At 38.0% G+C, this 11,702-nt stretch overlaps 2 protein-coding genes across 5 annotated transcripts in view; one reads left to right on the forward strand and one right to left on the reverse strand.

The window, feature by feature from the left end:
* LOC111327928 (uncharacterized) overlaps positions 1-2,746 on the reverse strand; it is a 32,502-nt gene extending 29,756 nt beyond the window's left edge. For 2 of the 4 annotated variants that reach the window (XR_015991988.1, XR_015991989.1), the window contains exons 1-6: positions 2,376-2,746; positions 2,048-2,193; positions 1,839-1,934; positions 765-837; positions 558-649; positions 167-313 (exon numbers count right to left, since the gene is read on the reverse strand). Coding sequence is in view for 2 of the 4 variants with exons in the window: in XM_088734176.1 (XP_088590302.1) it covers positions 167-313; positions 558-649; positions 765-837; positions 1,839-1,934; positions 2,048-2,193; positions 2,376-2,589 (768 nt within the window). In the remaining 2 variants the exon portion in view is untranslated. The remainder of the gene's footprint in view (positions 1-166; positions 314-557; positions 650-764; positions 838-1,838; positions 1,935-2,047; positions 2,194-2,375) is intronic. The other 2 variants (XM_088734176.1, XM_022930598.2) reach the window with 2 other exon arrangements.
* Positions 2,747-3,071: 325 nt separating this feature from the next.
* Positions 3,072-11,441, forward strand: LOC111326650 (uncharacterized). Its single transcript, XM_022930699.2, has 4 exons — positions 3,072-3,205; positions 5,724-6,033; positions 7,006-7,480; positions 7,920-11,441. The coding sequence occupies exons 2-4, from the start codon at positions 5,740-5,742 to the stop codon at positions 8,066-8,068; spliced, it is 918 nt and encodes a 305-aa protein (XP_022786434.1). The 5' UTR covers positions 3,072-3,205; positions 5,724-5,739; the 3' UTR covers positions 8,069-11,441.
* The last annotated feature ends 261 nt before the right edge of the window (positions 11,442-11,702 follow it).

Genomic DNA, 11,702 nt, shown 5'->3' on the forward strand with positions numbered 1-11,702 from the left:
AGAATAAAAAAAAATATCACTAAGGGGATTATTAGTTGATCCAATACTATATTCTCCCAACATCAACACATTTGTTTGGCAGACAGTAAGGAGAATTTCTAACAAGATCTGAGAGTGATAGGGTAAAAAGAAACCCTAATGCACAAATAATGTACTTCAAACCCACCTGTGAGTATTCAAACACCTGGTTAAGGGGACTGTTTGCTTGAAGATTCTGAAGGGATCTCGAAACATGGCAGTCAAAGTTTGGTGTTGGCTCAAGTAGGTCACTAGCAGTTGTTGCATTCCGTTCTGTAACTGGTTTTACCTTGCCCTTTAAGATAAAAGGAAAAAAGAAAGATATGAATGCTCAGAAATATATACTTTCCTGCTGTTTCTCAAACAAAGAAAATAGCAGTGTTTGCAGCAAGTTTTGAAGTTGTTTTCATCACCAATCTTCTAGTTAATGGAGATATGTGATACCCAGAGAATTTCACCTTGCAGTGTATTGCAGAACACTTGAAGGTGAATTTCTCATTAGCAATGAGTTCCTCTACACAATTTGATTGCACACAAACCTTGATGACTTTGAAAATAATAAGATATCCCAGAGCACCCTGAACAAGAGGTTTCCTGGATATGATGTCAGCATGACGGCTGAGATATACACCTGAAGTATCAAATGTAAAGAAGCTGCACGATCAGGTTTAACTATTTAGAATCAAAAGAGTGATTTATATCATCTCCATTATAACATTGTCAGTGCATTATTCGTAAGTACCTACCCATTGATGGATCTCCCAAACATGTTAATGATGTTGAACCAACCTCCAATCCATTTTCACAAATTTTCCTTGCCTGACACAACAAGACAAAAGTAGGTTACTCAAAACTTGAATAAAACAGTATTTCCCTGTCAAACTGTAGTTCACTTAACAACATTCATTTTGTACAAAGAATAACTTCTTTCACAGCTTGCCAAGTGTTGTGTCTTAATGCAGAAAAGTGACATTAATCCTTGGTTAAAACAATCGACCGAACTTTAATAATCACTACCTAAACTATCAGTTCCAAAGTTACAATACTAGTTTTGCAGTTGTTTTCTTTTCATCAAATAAATATTATGAGGTAGAGGGCTAAAATTATTTCTAGCCATCCGGCCCTCTAATTCGCCTTTATATCTTTGTGCAAAACACAAAACCAAGCAGCTGCTGCCAAGGTCGGACGAAACAAGCAAAATTCTTGTTTCCCTCAACATTGAAATACTGCGAGCTTAATAAATTACAACCCATCAAATCTAATTATCAAACTTCTTTCCGTGCGATACCATTTTAGAAACAAGGAAACCAGATTTCTCACGTATTACTGTAATCTTCATTAACGAGACAATTATCAGAAGCAGCTGAGGTGTGATGAAAAATGCTATGCTCTTTTATGTATCAAACTAGACAAATACACCCATTTGGTTAATCCCAAATTCGCAATCTTCTTCTCTAATCTGTTCAACTGAGAGCACAAACTAAAGTTTTCTCACAGGCGATGGGTAGTAAAAGAAAAATTGTCATCTTCAAGCATTATTCTCCAATTCTTATCATTACCTAGAATTGGAAGTCTAAAGAATTTTATTATCAGTTGTTCAAATCCAAACTGCAAGTGTCTTAAAGTTAGGAATTTATGAAATCATTCCAGTTAAATTTTGTCTCCTTTCGAAAATATAAGTCTGTAGATCCAAAATAAACCATTTCACTTACGCTATTCGTAATTTCACTTGAAGCAAACGTGTATGAAAACGAAACACTCGGTTAATTTTGCAAAACTTGCAACTTAAACTAAATATAATTAAGTTTAGCTATTCAAACCTCTTCGCGATCAACAGTGTAGAAGAAAGCATATTTGTCTTCAAGTTCTTTAGAATTTCGCCATTCGTTCCGCATGGACTGTTTTTTATCCTGGTACTGTTGATTAAAACAGGGCCCAAAGAATGTTCAGAAGAATGCTGTGGAACGTTGTTTAAATAAATCCATAGCTTACTTCGGACTTGGAATGGTCACTAATCCAAATGACTCACCTCTCGGGACAGCTGATCATTAAATACAAGCTCGAGCTTTTCAAATTTAAGCGTAGCGCCAGCTACGGGATCTCGATACGATTGCGCGACATTCCGAAGTAACTCCTTCCCCTCTCTGGTATCAAAACTGGAAGGCTGAAGAAGTTCTGTAAAAGAGGAAGGTCAATGTCAAACTATATCTGTATTTAAGGACTGCAAATTCACTCAGTCCTGAAAGGTTTCTACGCTAAACTAACACGCGAACCATTAGCACAAAAGCGAGCGAGAAATTTTAACACGTTTGAAAGTCACACCACTGATCGAAAAACTTAAAGCTCAAAGATCATACCATTCGCTTGCTTCTTCTTTCGTGGGATAACAAATCCACCCTTCTTTTGAAAAGAGGATCGTATCTGCTGCTTTCCTGCAGTATTTTGACCGCTAATTCGTGGCAAATTTAAACGTTCAGCAAGCGAAATGTCATCTTCCAAAACTTCTGGTAACGACCCGTCTTCGGCTCGTTCAGAATCGTTGTCCAAATTCAACGCTTTCGGAGCAAGCATTTTCTTCAAATAATTGCAAAAGGGTTTTCTTTTCCCTATCTATGCTCCTCATGACTTTCAAACAATGTTAATACCCTACATTTCGAAAAGAAATCAGTGCATTCTTGTTCGATCTTCCAGCTAGCCTCGTGAGCTTCACATAAACGTTTCTCACGAAGTTTCACATGGAACTTCGGGACAAGCGCGGGAATGAAAATTTATCCTTACTCTCAGGGGTAGGGTAGGCGTGAATGAAGCCGTACCCCCTCCCTCCCATTTCCTCTCGGCGGGGGAGAGTACGGCTGCACATAGGCTGGGGTAGGGTGAAGTAATGAATCTCTTCTCTTCTCTCGAGTCACTCGAGCAAGTAAAATTTTATACTTAAACATAATAATTGTAATCTAACCTTAAAAAAATGATAACTTCTAATGACGTGTTATTTTTTTATTTTCTTTGACTGCAAAACTCTCTCCCCCAGTCTCTCCCCCACGCTAGGAGAACTGTAAAGCTGCGTATACAACCAGGCCTTGTTGTTAGAAAGGACTCTCGCTCCCTTAAACATACCTTTACCGGCCTCTTCCCGCGGTCACCGATCGCCGATCACCGAGTACGATATCCATAGGAAGTCACATGGGCAGTAAGTTTTCTCATACTATTCTTATTCCAAAACATGCTTCGAGGGAGTGTTTTGAGAGACATAGCGGCCATTGATTTCTTCTTTGGCAAAAAAATTGCAACTCATGTCGTATTTATCATAGATTGTTACATCCATTTTCAGATTATAGTTATTCTACGGGTGCGAAAGCTAGTGTCTTAGAGGGAACACTTGAAGTGACCCTTTTTGCGCTATTTCTCCTCTATTTCACGAACTCAAGACCTTTTGTGTTATGTTGCATGTCGACGAGGGCGAACCCCTAGTCAGCTACACGAATGCGGATAATCCAATTGAATAGTGTAATGCACCTATCAATGCCTTGCCCTAACTGGGGGAGCCCGGGCATACCCAGGGGCTATTGACATCTTTGAAAAAAAATTGTCAATGAGCCCCACTGGAGGGCCTTATTAGAATGACAATAGGCCCCTCACAAGGAGGAAAGAAACATGTTTAATTTATTAAAAAATGGAAAATAAACAAGCTGAAGGTATGTAAGTTTAATCTTACCTTTTTTAATTCTGTTGACGTAGTTGGCGTGAAAGCCGCCATTTTGATTTATGCCAACTCGACTCTCTCTTTCCCAGTCCTCTGACAAAATGGTTAATAGACCCTACCCTGGGGTGAACCCTGTGTCAATAAATGGTTACAACCCCTCCCCCAGGCAAGGTTATTTTGTCAATAGGCCGTGTATGCCTGGGCTCCCCCATTGGGGCAAGACATTAATAGGTGCATAAATCTACAAGTCCTTCAAAATTTTATTACAAGACAGGTTAATGTTTTTATTTTATTTTGTATACAACCACACAATATTAGGCAACTCGCTTTGCTTTGAGTTCAAGATTTCGCTTGTATGCATTGGATGAGTCATACTAAGCTTGAATCAGCTCCACACAAGTAAATCGAAAGCAAACAATCTAAATGTTTTAGTTTTAAGCTTCTAGTTATCCAAATCTTAACAATATAACTGCCTCGTATATATTTTGGAGCAAATTCAGAATACCCGTCCACATCATTTACATGTGTCGGGAGGCTTTGAAGAATGAAGCATAACACAATAGATGCTATTCTTATTCAATGACATGTAAATGAGTGGCCGGGTATTCTGAAGTTTAGCCTATATTTTGGTTGTTGTGTACCACCTCACATTGTGAAGCAACTCTCTAACTCTTTGGCAGATAGATTCCATTGCTTCAGTTCTTTCCCTACAGTACTGTAATTGGTCGCAGATGACGTCAAAAATGAGATGAGAACAAAAGAACTGTCACACTCAGTGCGCCTTGTTTGCCACGTTTTATGTCATCTGCGATCAGTCAAGTGCTATAAAAAGACACGGTAACACAGAATCTGTTTGTTCGAAGAGGTAGCATCTAAGTATGTGGCTGTAAATAGTGTGGTGTTCAGTGCGCCCTTCTCCTTTCTCTGCTTTCCATGCCATATCTTTTTATTGGTCTATAGTCAGGTAAATTGGTGTAATAGAAGAATGATATGGAATACTTTTTGATGTAAATTCTTATAGAAATCTGTAAAAGTCTGTTTATGAGCCAAGTGGCCCATCAGGCTGGTGCTTAAAGTGCACCTACACCCAAAAAATTTTTTTCGCTTAACGAAGTAAGCTTATTTTTTTGAGTATTTCTGTGCAAAAATTTTTTTATTTGCTCAAATCTTCAATTTTCTATGCCCAGTCAAAATACGGAAAATCGGCCGCCATCTTGCCCCACGACCGAGTTTAAAGAGGAATGGCTCTAGTGGGTAATGTGACGTCAAATCGAGAACACGAAAGTCTGCATTTCACACATTTTCACTTGTTTGGGAAGGTTGTAGTCGATAATTGTCCGAAAATATGCCTACTAAGTGTGTTGTGGAAGGATGTAGCAACGTGCGAAATTTGCAAGAGGGTATCGCGCTTCATACATTCTTCATACAACACACCTAGTCGGCATATTTCGGACAATATCGACGACAATCTTCCCAAACAAGTGAAAATGTGTGAGATGCAGACTTTCGTGTTCTCGATTTGACGTCACATACACCTTATTCCAAAATGGCTGAGACTTTATAATTCTTTTATGTTCATGTAAATTAGCCCTCGATGCCTCGATTCTACCAAGAAATTCTTTTCAATTCTGAAGATGCGATCGAGGCATCGAGGGCCAATTAACATAAGTATAAAAGAATAATACAATGGTGGCTATTTTGGAATAAGATGTATTACCCGCTAGAGCCATTCTTGTTTAAACTCAGTCGTGGGGCAAGATGGCGGCCAATTTTCCGTATTTTGACTGGGCATAGAAAATTAAAGATTTGAGCAAATTAAAAAATTTTTGCACAGAAATAGTCCAAAAAATAAGCTTATTTCGTTAAGCGAAAAAACATTTTGGGTTTAGGTGCACTTTAACTCTGGTTTCCGTAGCATAAAGCAACTAGGAGTATTTCTACTCCCCCCTGATCAGTACTAAATCATAAATAGCCTTTTTGGTGTGATATTTGTTATGTCTAACAGAAACAAGTCTCAAAACATGGACAAAAGTGAAGCTTTTAAGCAAATAATCCGAGAAAACAGGTATCCACCAGAATATATCAAGAATTTGTTGGCATGTCTTGAAGTCTCCATAAACTACGGAAGTGGGCTTAATCAGCAAACAGCTCTTCATATTGCGGCTAGACAAGGAGATGTGGACATGATGAAGATGCTGATTTCTCAGGGGGCCTATGTAAATCAAGGAACAGTTGACCTCATGACCCCTCTGCATGAGGCCTGTCTGAATGGTCATACAGAGGCTGTCAATTTACTAATTGCTGAAGGAGCTGATGTAAGTTTGCATAGCCTGTGTCCAAATTATAAAATTGATGGGATACTGTAAGGTGGTTCAAAAATGTCTTTTTGTTATTTTTAAACTGTGCCAGCTCTTTAAAAGATCATGGCTTCCATTTGTATTTTTTTTTTTTTTTTGCTTTATTGAAGATGGTTTGAGTTGATTTTTTTGTATACATGTAAGACATGTCTTAAAAACTATGCAGAAACTAGGTGAATATTTTTCATTATAAAATGAGATTAGCCCTCAAATACACCTAGGGGATGAGGGACAGTCAATAGGAAGGAGAGGGGAGGGGGTGGGGCACTAGAAATCACTCCTCTTTTCCTGCCCTCTCCCCCCTCCCCCATCATCCAATCTAACTCTAAATCAAACATAGATGACTGTCTGGATAAATGACCGTGAGTTTGCAATGAACTTGTGCCAGTAAAATGCCTTGGTTGTTTATCTTATAGGGACATAAATTTTGAATTAACAAAGGTGGGCTCCCTGCTTTTTAAGAGGCAGCAGTGCCTTGTAGATACCCAGATAATTCCTATTAAATTGTGACCATTCTATTTTGGAGTACTTACTAAATTTGTGTTTTGTAAAAATTGTTCCTTTTACTACACTGAGGATTGGTTTAATATACATTTTATTCCACTGAAATTGGAAGAGTTTAGTTACCAAGATTTAGCAGTATGAGCAAATTTTTTCTCAGACTCACAAAATTGCCTGAGCCCGTATTTTCATTATGTTTCTGTGTTTTGTTCGCCAACAGTCAGCCAAGAGATATTTTGGGAAGCTGTTCTTCAATTTTACCAGAAATTCATTGCACGATTCTAAGAAAGAGAAAATCATTACAGGTCACCATGTTGCTTTTGAAAAAGAGTACATGTTAGTTACATGTGAAATTTTGAGCAGAAAGGATGTGCAATATAATGCAATATTATAGAACGGCCCTTATCTTCTCTTTACTTTTTTTGGCAGACAGATGCACGAAATATAGATGGAAGTACTCCATTGTGTTTTGCTTGTGCCAAGGGCTCAGTTATGTGCACTCGTCTTTTGATAGAATGTGGGGCTGAAGTTAACCCATCACTGACTGTGACATTTCCACCCCTTCACGAAGCAGCTTTAAATGGACACATCCCATGCTTGGAAATATTGATTGAAAAGGGTGCAGACCTGGAGAAAAATGAAAACCAGTTTGGTACAGCTCTGCATGTTGCCTGTCTGCGGGGTCATGTTGAATGCGTGATAGTTTTACTTCAGGCTGGGGCAAACCCAAATTCCATCAAAAGGCATCAAGCCCCCTTGCACACCACTGCAATGAATGGAGACGAGGTCTGTACAGCTCTCCTCCTTGAGTATGGAGCTAATGTTTATCTGAGAGACCAGCAGAGTAAGAAACCTGTTGACTTAACTACTAATGCAGTCTGCAAAGAGATGCTTCTTGAAGCTGGTAAGGATGTAAGACGAGGTGTTGACTCTTTAAATCCTATGAGTGACCAAGACAGAATTTCACCTTACAATAGCAATACAATATCAAGCAGACAAGTGACCAGAATGAAGAATTTAATATCAACAGGAAGCTAATTAGTTGATCCAATACCAGATTCTCCAAACTAAAAGCATATGAATTGTATGGCAGACAGTAAGAAGATTAACTTTAGTTTTAAGAATCTTCCTTCAGTTAAAGAAATCAATCCAGAAGAGTTGGGGTAAATCATACAAAGACACATATTATATTATCTTAGTACAACAGGACCAAATCAATGGGCAGTGTTGGCAAAAATTTAGGGCTGGCCTGCTTCATTAAACTGATTGCATTGAGACTCTGATATGACCTACTGTATTATTTTACCATATATTTATCAATTCTGTTTTAATTCTGTCCCCAGAAACTCCGCCCGAACTTCTTGAAAGCTGCCGTCGTCTCATCAGGCAACAGCTGTCATGCCATCCTAGAGACAAGATTCCAGTTCTACCCCTCCCTCAAAACCTCAAGGATTACCTAAACCACTATAACTATTGCACGGAGCACTACTAAGTACAGCAGTGATGTCTTATTCACCTTGCAAAATGTGTCTTTTAACTTGAAAAGGCATTTTTTGATAGCTCATCCTCTAATTTTTGGAAGGTGTTATAAGGATCAGTGAAAGGGTCACCTAAACCACCATAACTACTGCAAAATGGACCACTGTATACAGCAGTGATGTCTTAGTTTATCGTGAGCAATGCCACTTTTAAGTTGTAAAGGGGATTTTTTGATAGATTGTTTTCTAATTTTTAGAAGGCAAGGATCAGTGAAAGAGGGCATGTACTAAAACCAGGAACACCGGAACATCCCGGAACATCACAGAACCCCAGAACAGCCGAAACACCTCTGAACACTGAATTTGACGGTGTTGTTTTATTTTCCCATTACAGATCGTGTAAAAAATAAAATGTAAATGTAATTTGTTTACCCACGTATAACGAAAGAGCCTAGAGCTTGTTATAAAGTGTATGTGTATGACATCAAAATTGAATTTAGAAGTGTTGGTTTTTGTGGAGGGAGGAAAACCGGAGAACCTAGAGAAAAACAAACAACAAACTCTACCTTCAAATGATGGTGGGTCCGGGAAGCGAACCCGGGTCACATTGGGTGGAGGCGAGTGCCATTTCACCACTGCAGCGCCCCCTATGTGATCATAGTCTTGAGAAATTTTCAGATAGTCGTGTGAATACAAATAGATTTTTTTTTCCAGAGAATATCACGCGGTCTGTAATGGGTAAACAAAGACCAAATGAAAAAGGTCGATAACTTGTAACCAGCCAGTATGTAACTATTAGTATCAAACTATGCATTGCGGTTCTACCTTTGTACTGAGCAACAGCTGACCAGGAATCCTGTCAACTCCCAAAGTGCGAGGCGAACATCGACAACATGGCTGAACTGAGTTCTTCCGGTAAGTACAATAGGGGCTTGTAATTGGAAAAAGTTAATTATCTCTTTAAAAGCTAGAACATCAACAACAACAACAAAAACAACTTTCATTTATACCACAAAGAAATAAGATAAACATTAAGAAACTATATATTTAGCGCCTGCTTCTAAACTCTTTCGTGTCACGTGGGTAAACAAATTACATCTACATTAAATTTTTTTACACCGTCAAATTCGATGTTCCGTGGTTTTCCGGTGTTCCGTGGTGTCCCGGTGTTCTGGTGTTCTGGTGTTCCGGTGTTCCGGTGTTCCGGTGTTCCGGTGTTCCGGTGTTCCGGTGTTCCTGGTTTTAGTACATGCCGTGAAAGAATGACCAAAACCATTATTACTATTGCATGGACCACTGTATACAGCAGTGATGTTTTCATTTCCTTGAGTAATGTATCTTGTAAGTTGAAGAGCCTCTTTGATAGCTTGTCTTCTAATTTGTAGAAGGCAAGGATCAGTTAAACTTTGTTAACATGCATTGGAGTTTTTTCATGGAAGGGTGGAAAAGAAAACAAAGGGGAGATTAATAACCCTTTGACAACGAAGAGGGGCTTTAGCATCTAAATTCTATAGGAAAATTCATTACTTGACGAGGGAAGTTCCGCATTAAATTGCACGCGAAAACCGATATCGCACGAATCGCGAAGCGATGAGTACGATATCGGTTTTCAAGTGCAATTTAATGCGGAATTCACGAGTGAAGTAATGGATTTTTCTTGAATCGCGTAACTGAATAAAAATGAGAAAAAATGGAAAGAGCATTACTTAAAATTGTTATGCTTACGTAGATGCGAAACAATTAACAATTATTCCACGAGCGCGCGTTGGATATGAGATGATAGATAGCCAACGAGGCGCGTAGCGCCGAGTTGGCTATAATCATCTCATATCCAACAAACGCGAGTGGAATAATTGTTTTATTAAAAAAACGCCCCCAAGCTATTAGACAAATCTTCTCAACTTTATTTTGTGAGAAGAAACCGGATTTAATTGTTTTATTAAAAAAACGCCCCCAAGCTATTAGACAAATCTTCTCGACTTTATTTTGTGAGAAGAAACCGGATTTAACAATGTACAGAAATTAGATTATGGTATATTGGTTCATATACCATAATGGCTGAGCCAATAAAAAGTCTTGAATTGCATTATCCAATGATCCAGTTTTTAATAATATCACTTAGCCTCGTTTTCAACTCGCAATTCCACGCTAAAATACCTCGCTTCGTTAACCAATCAGAATGCGCGATTTTATTCAATGATGCGATTCTCCTCACAGTACCGAACACCTGAATTACACATAAAGGTGATGAGGGTGAAGGAAATGATCACCAACTAAAAAAGCTATTGCTTGTTAATGAAATACCCCTAACGCTTAATGGTATGTCTTCCCTTAGACTAGATAAGTATTATTTTTAATGTTTTAAGGTTACCGTGCACCTTCAGGGGTGTCTCGCGTGCAAGCGATGTAGCGCGTCCGGTTTAAACTGTAGATATCTAAACCCCTATATCAAATTAAAGCTTATAGGACTGGCTATCAGATTATACCAAAAATTTGAAAAAAACAATTTTCGAATTTTTCACGACTTCTAAATACGAGCGCCCGAATCACCTTTTTAAGAGCTACAAGTCAAAGGGAATTTGTTCGATTGCTCTCAAATTTTGACAGCAGCTAGTTTTACATATAAACAACAAAAACGTGTCTCCGAATTTTTTTATTTCTGAATACTTTTTTTTCAAGAGCGATTTTTGTACAATCACTGCACATTTTTTTAATCCTATTTCAAAAATGTTCTGTAACTTTTCATTGAAATTGAATATGGTAAATCGGAGACAGGTTTTTTTTTAGCGCTTTGGCCCCAGAATCGCGGAAATGGAGGAACACATTAAATAAGCGAAAAACAAAATTCGCTTTAACATGTAACGTTCAAAAGGTGATTCGGGCGCTCGCATTTAGAAGTCGTGAAAAATTCAACAATTAATTTTTTTTTTTTTTTCAATTTTTGATATAGTCTGATAGCCAGTCCTATAAGCTTTAATTTGATATACGGGTTTAGATATCTACAGTTTAAACCGGACGCGCTACATCGCTTGCACGCGAGACACCCCTGAAGGTGCACGGTAACCTTGAGTATTTTTTTCTAGTATAACTAGAGAACATTCACTCAGAGGAATTTGCATTTATAGAAGATTAATCAATAATAGAATAGCTTACTATTTAAAGCAATTGCTATTTTTTTTAACAATTTGCTTATGCTATATGTTTTCATTCACATTTTTTAAACACACTAATTTTGTAAATTAAATATTTTATGTATCAGTTTTAAGGTAATTCCAAGTAAAAATCAATAAATAGGGATATGATTGTATGCAGCTTTAATTTTACTCAGTAATTAATGTGAATTTGATGGTCCAATAAGAAAGTTCAATAAACGCACAACTTGACAAACGTTCTTATTTTTTTATTCGTGTTGATCAATGCCTTTTCGTACGCGCAAGGGTTTTTTTGGACTATAGAGTTTAGTCTTAATTGTCAAAAGAAAGGGGACTACTTTGCTATCCTGTGCGCTCTACATAATATAATCATGTTCTTTGTAGCACAGTGGGCCCACGTGAAAGCTTAGAATTAGAGCAGTTCCTCTTTTTTGGTGAAGGCCGTCGCGGGCGGCGAGAAGCGTCAATGTTTTGTTTTTAATCACGCAACAAACTA

This window comes from Stylophora pistillata, chromosome 9 (assembly GCF_964205215.1).
Source record: "Stylophora pistillata chromosome 9, jaStyPist1.2, whole genome shotgun sequence".
Lineage (NCBI taxonomy): Eukaryota > Metazoa > Cnidaria > Anthozoa > Scleractinia > Pocilloporidae > Stylophora > Stylophora pistillata.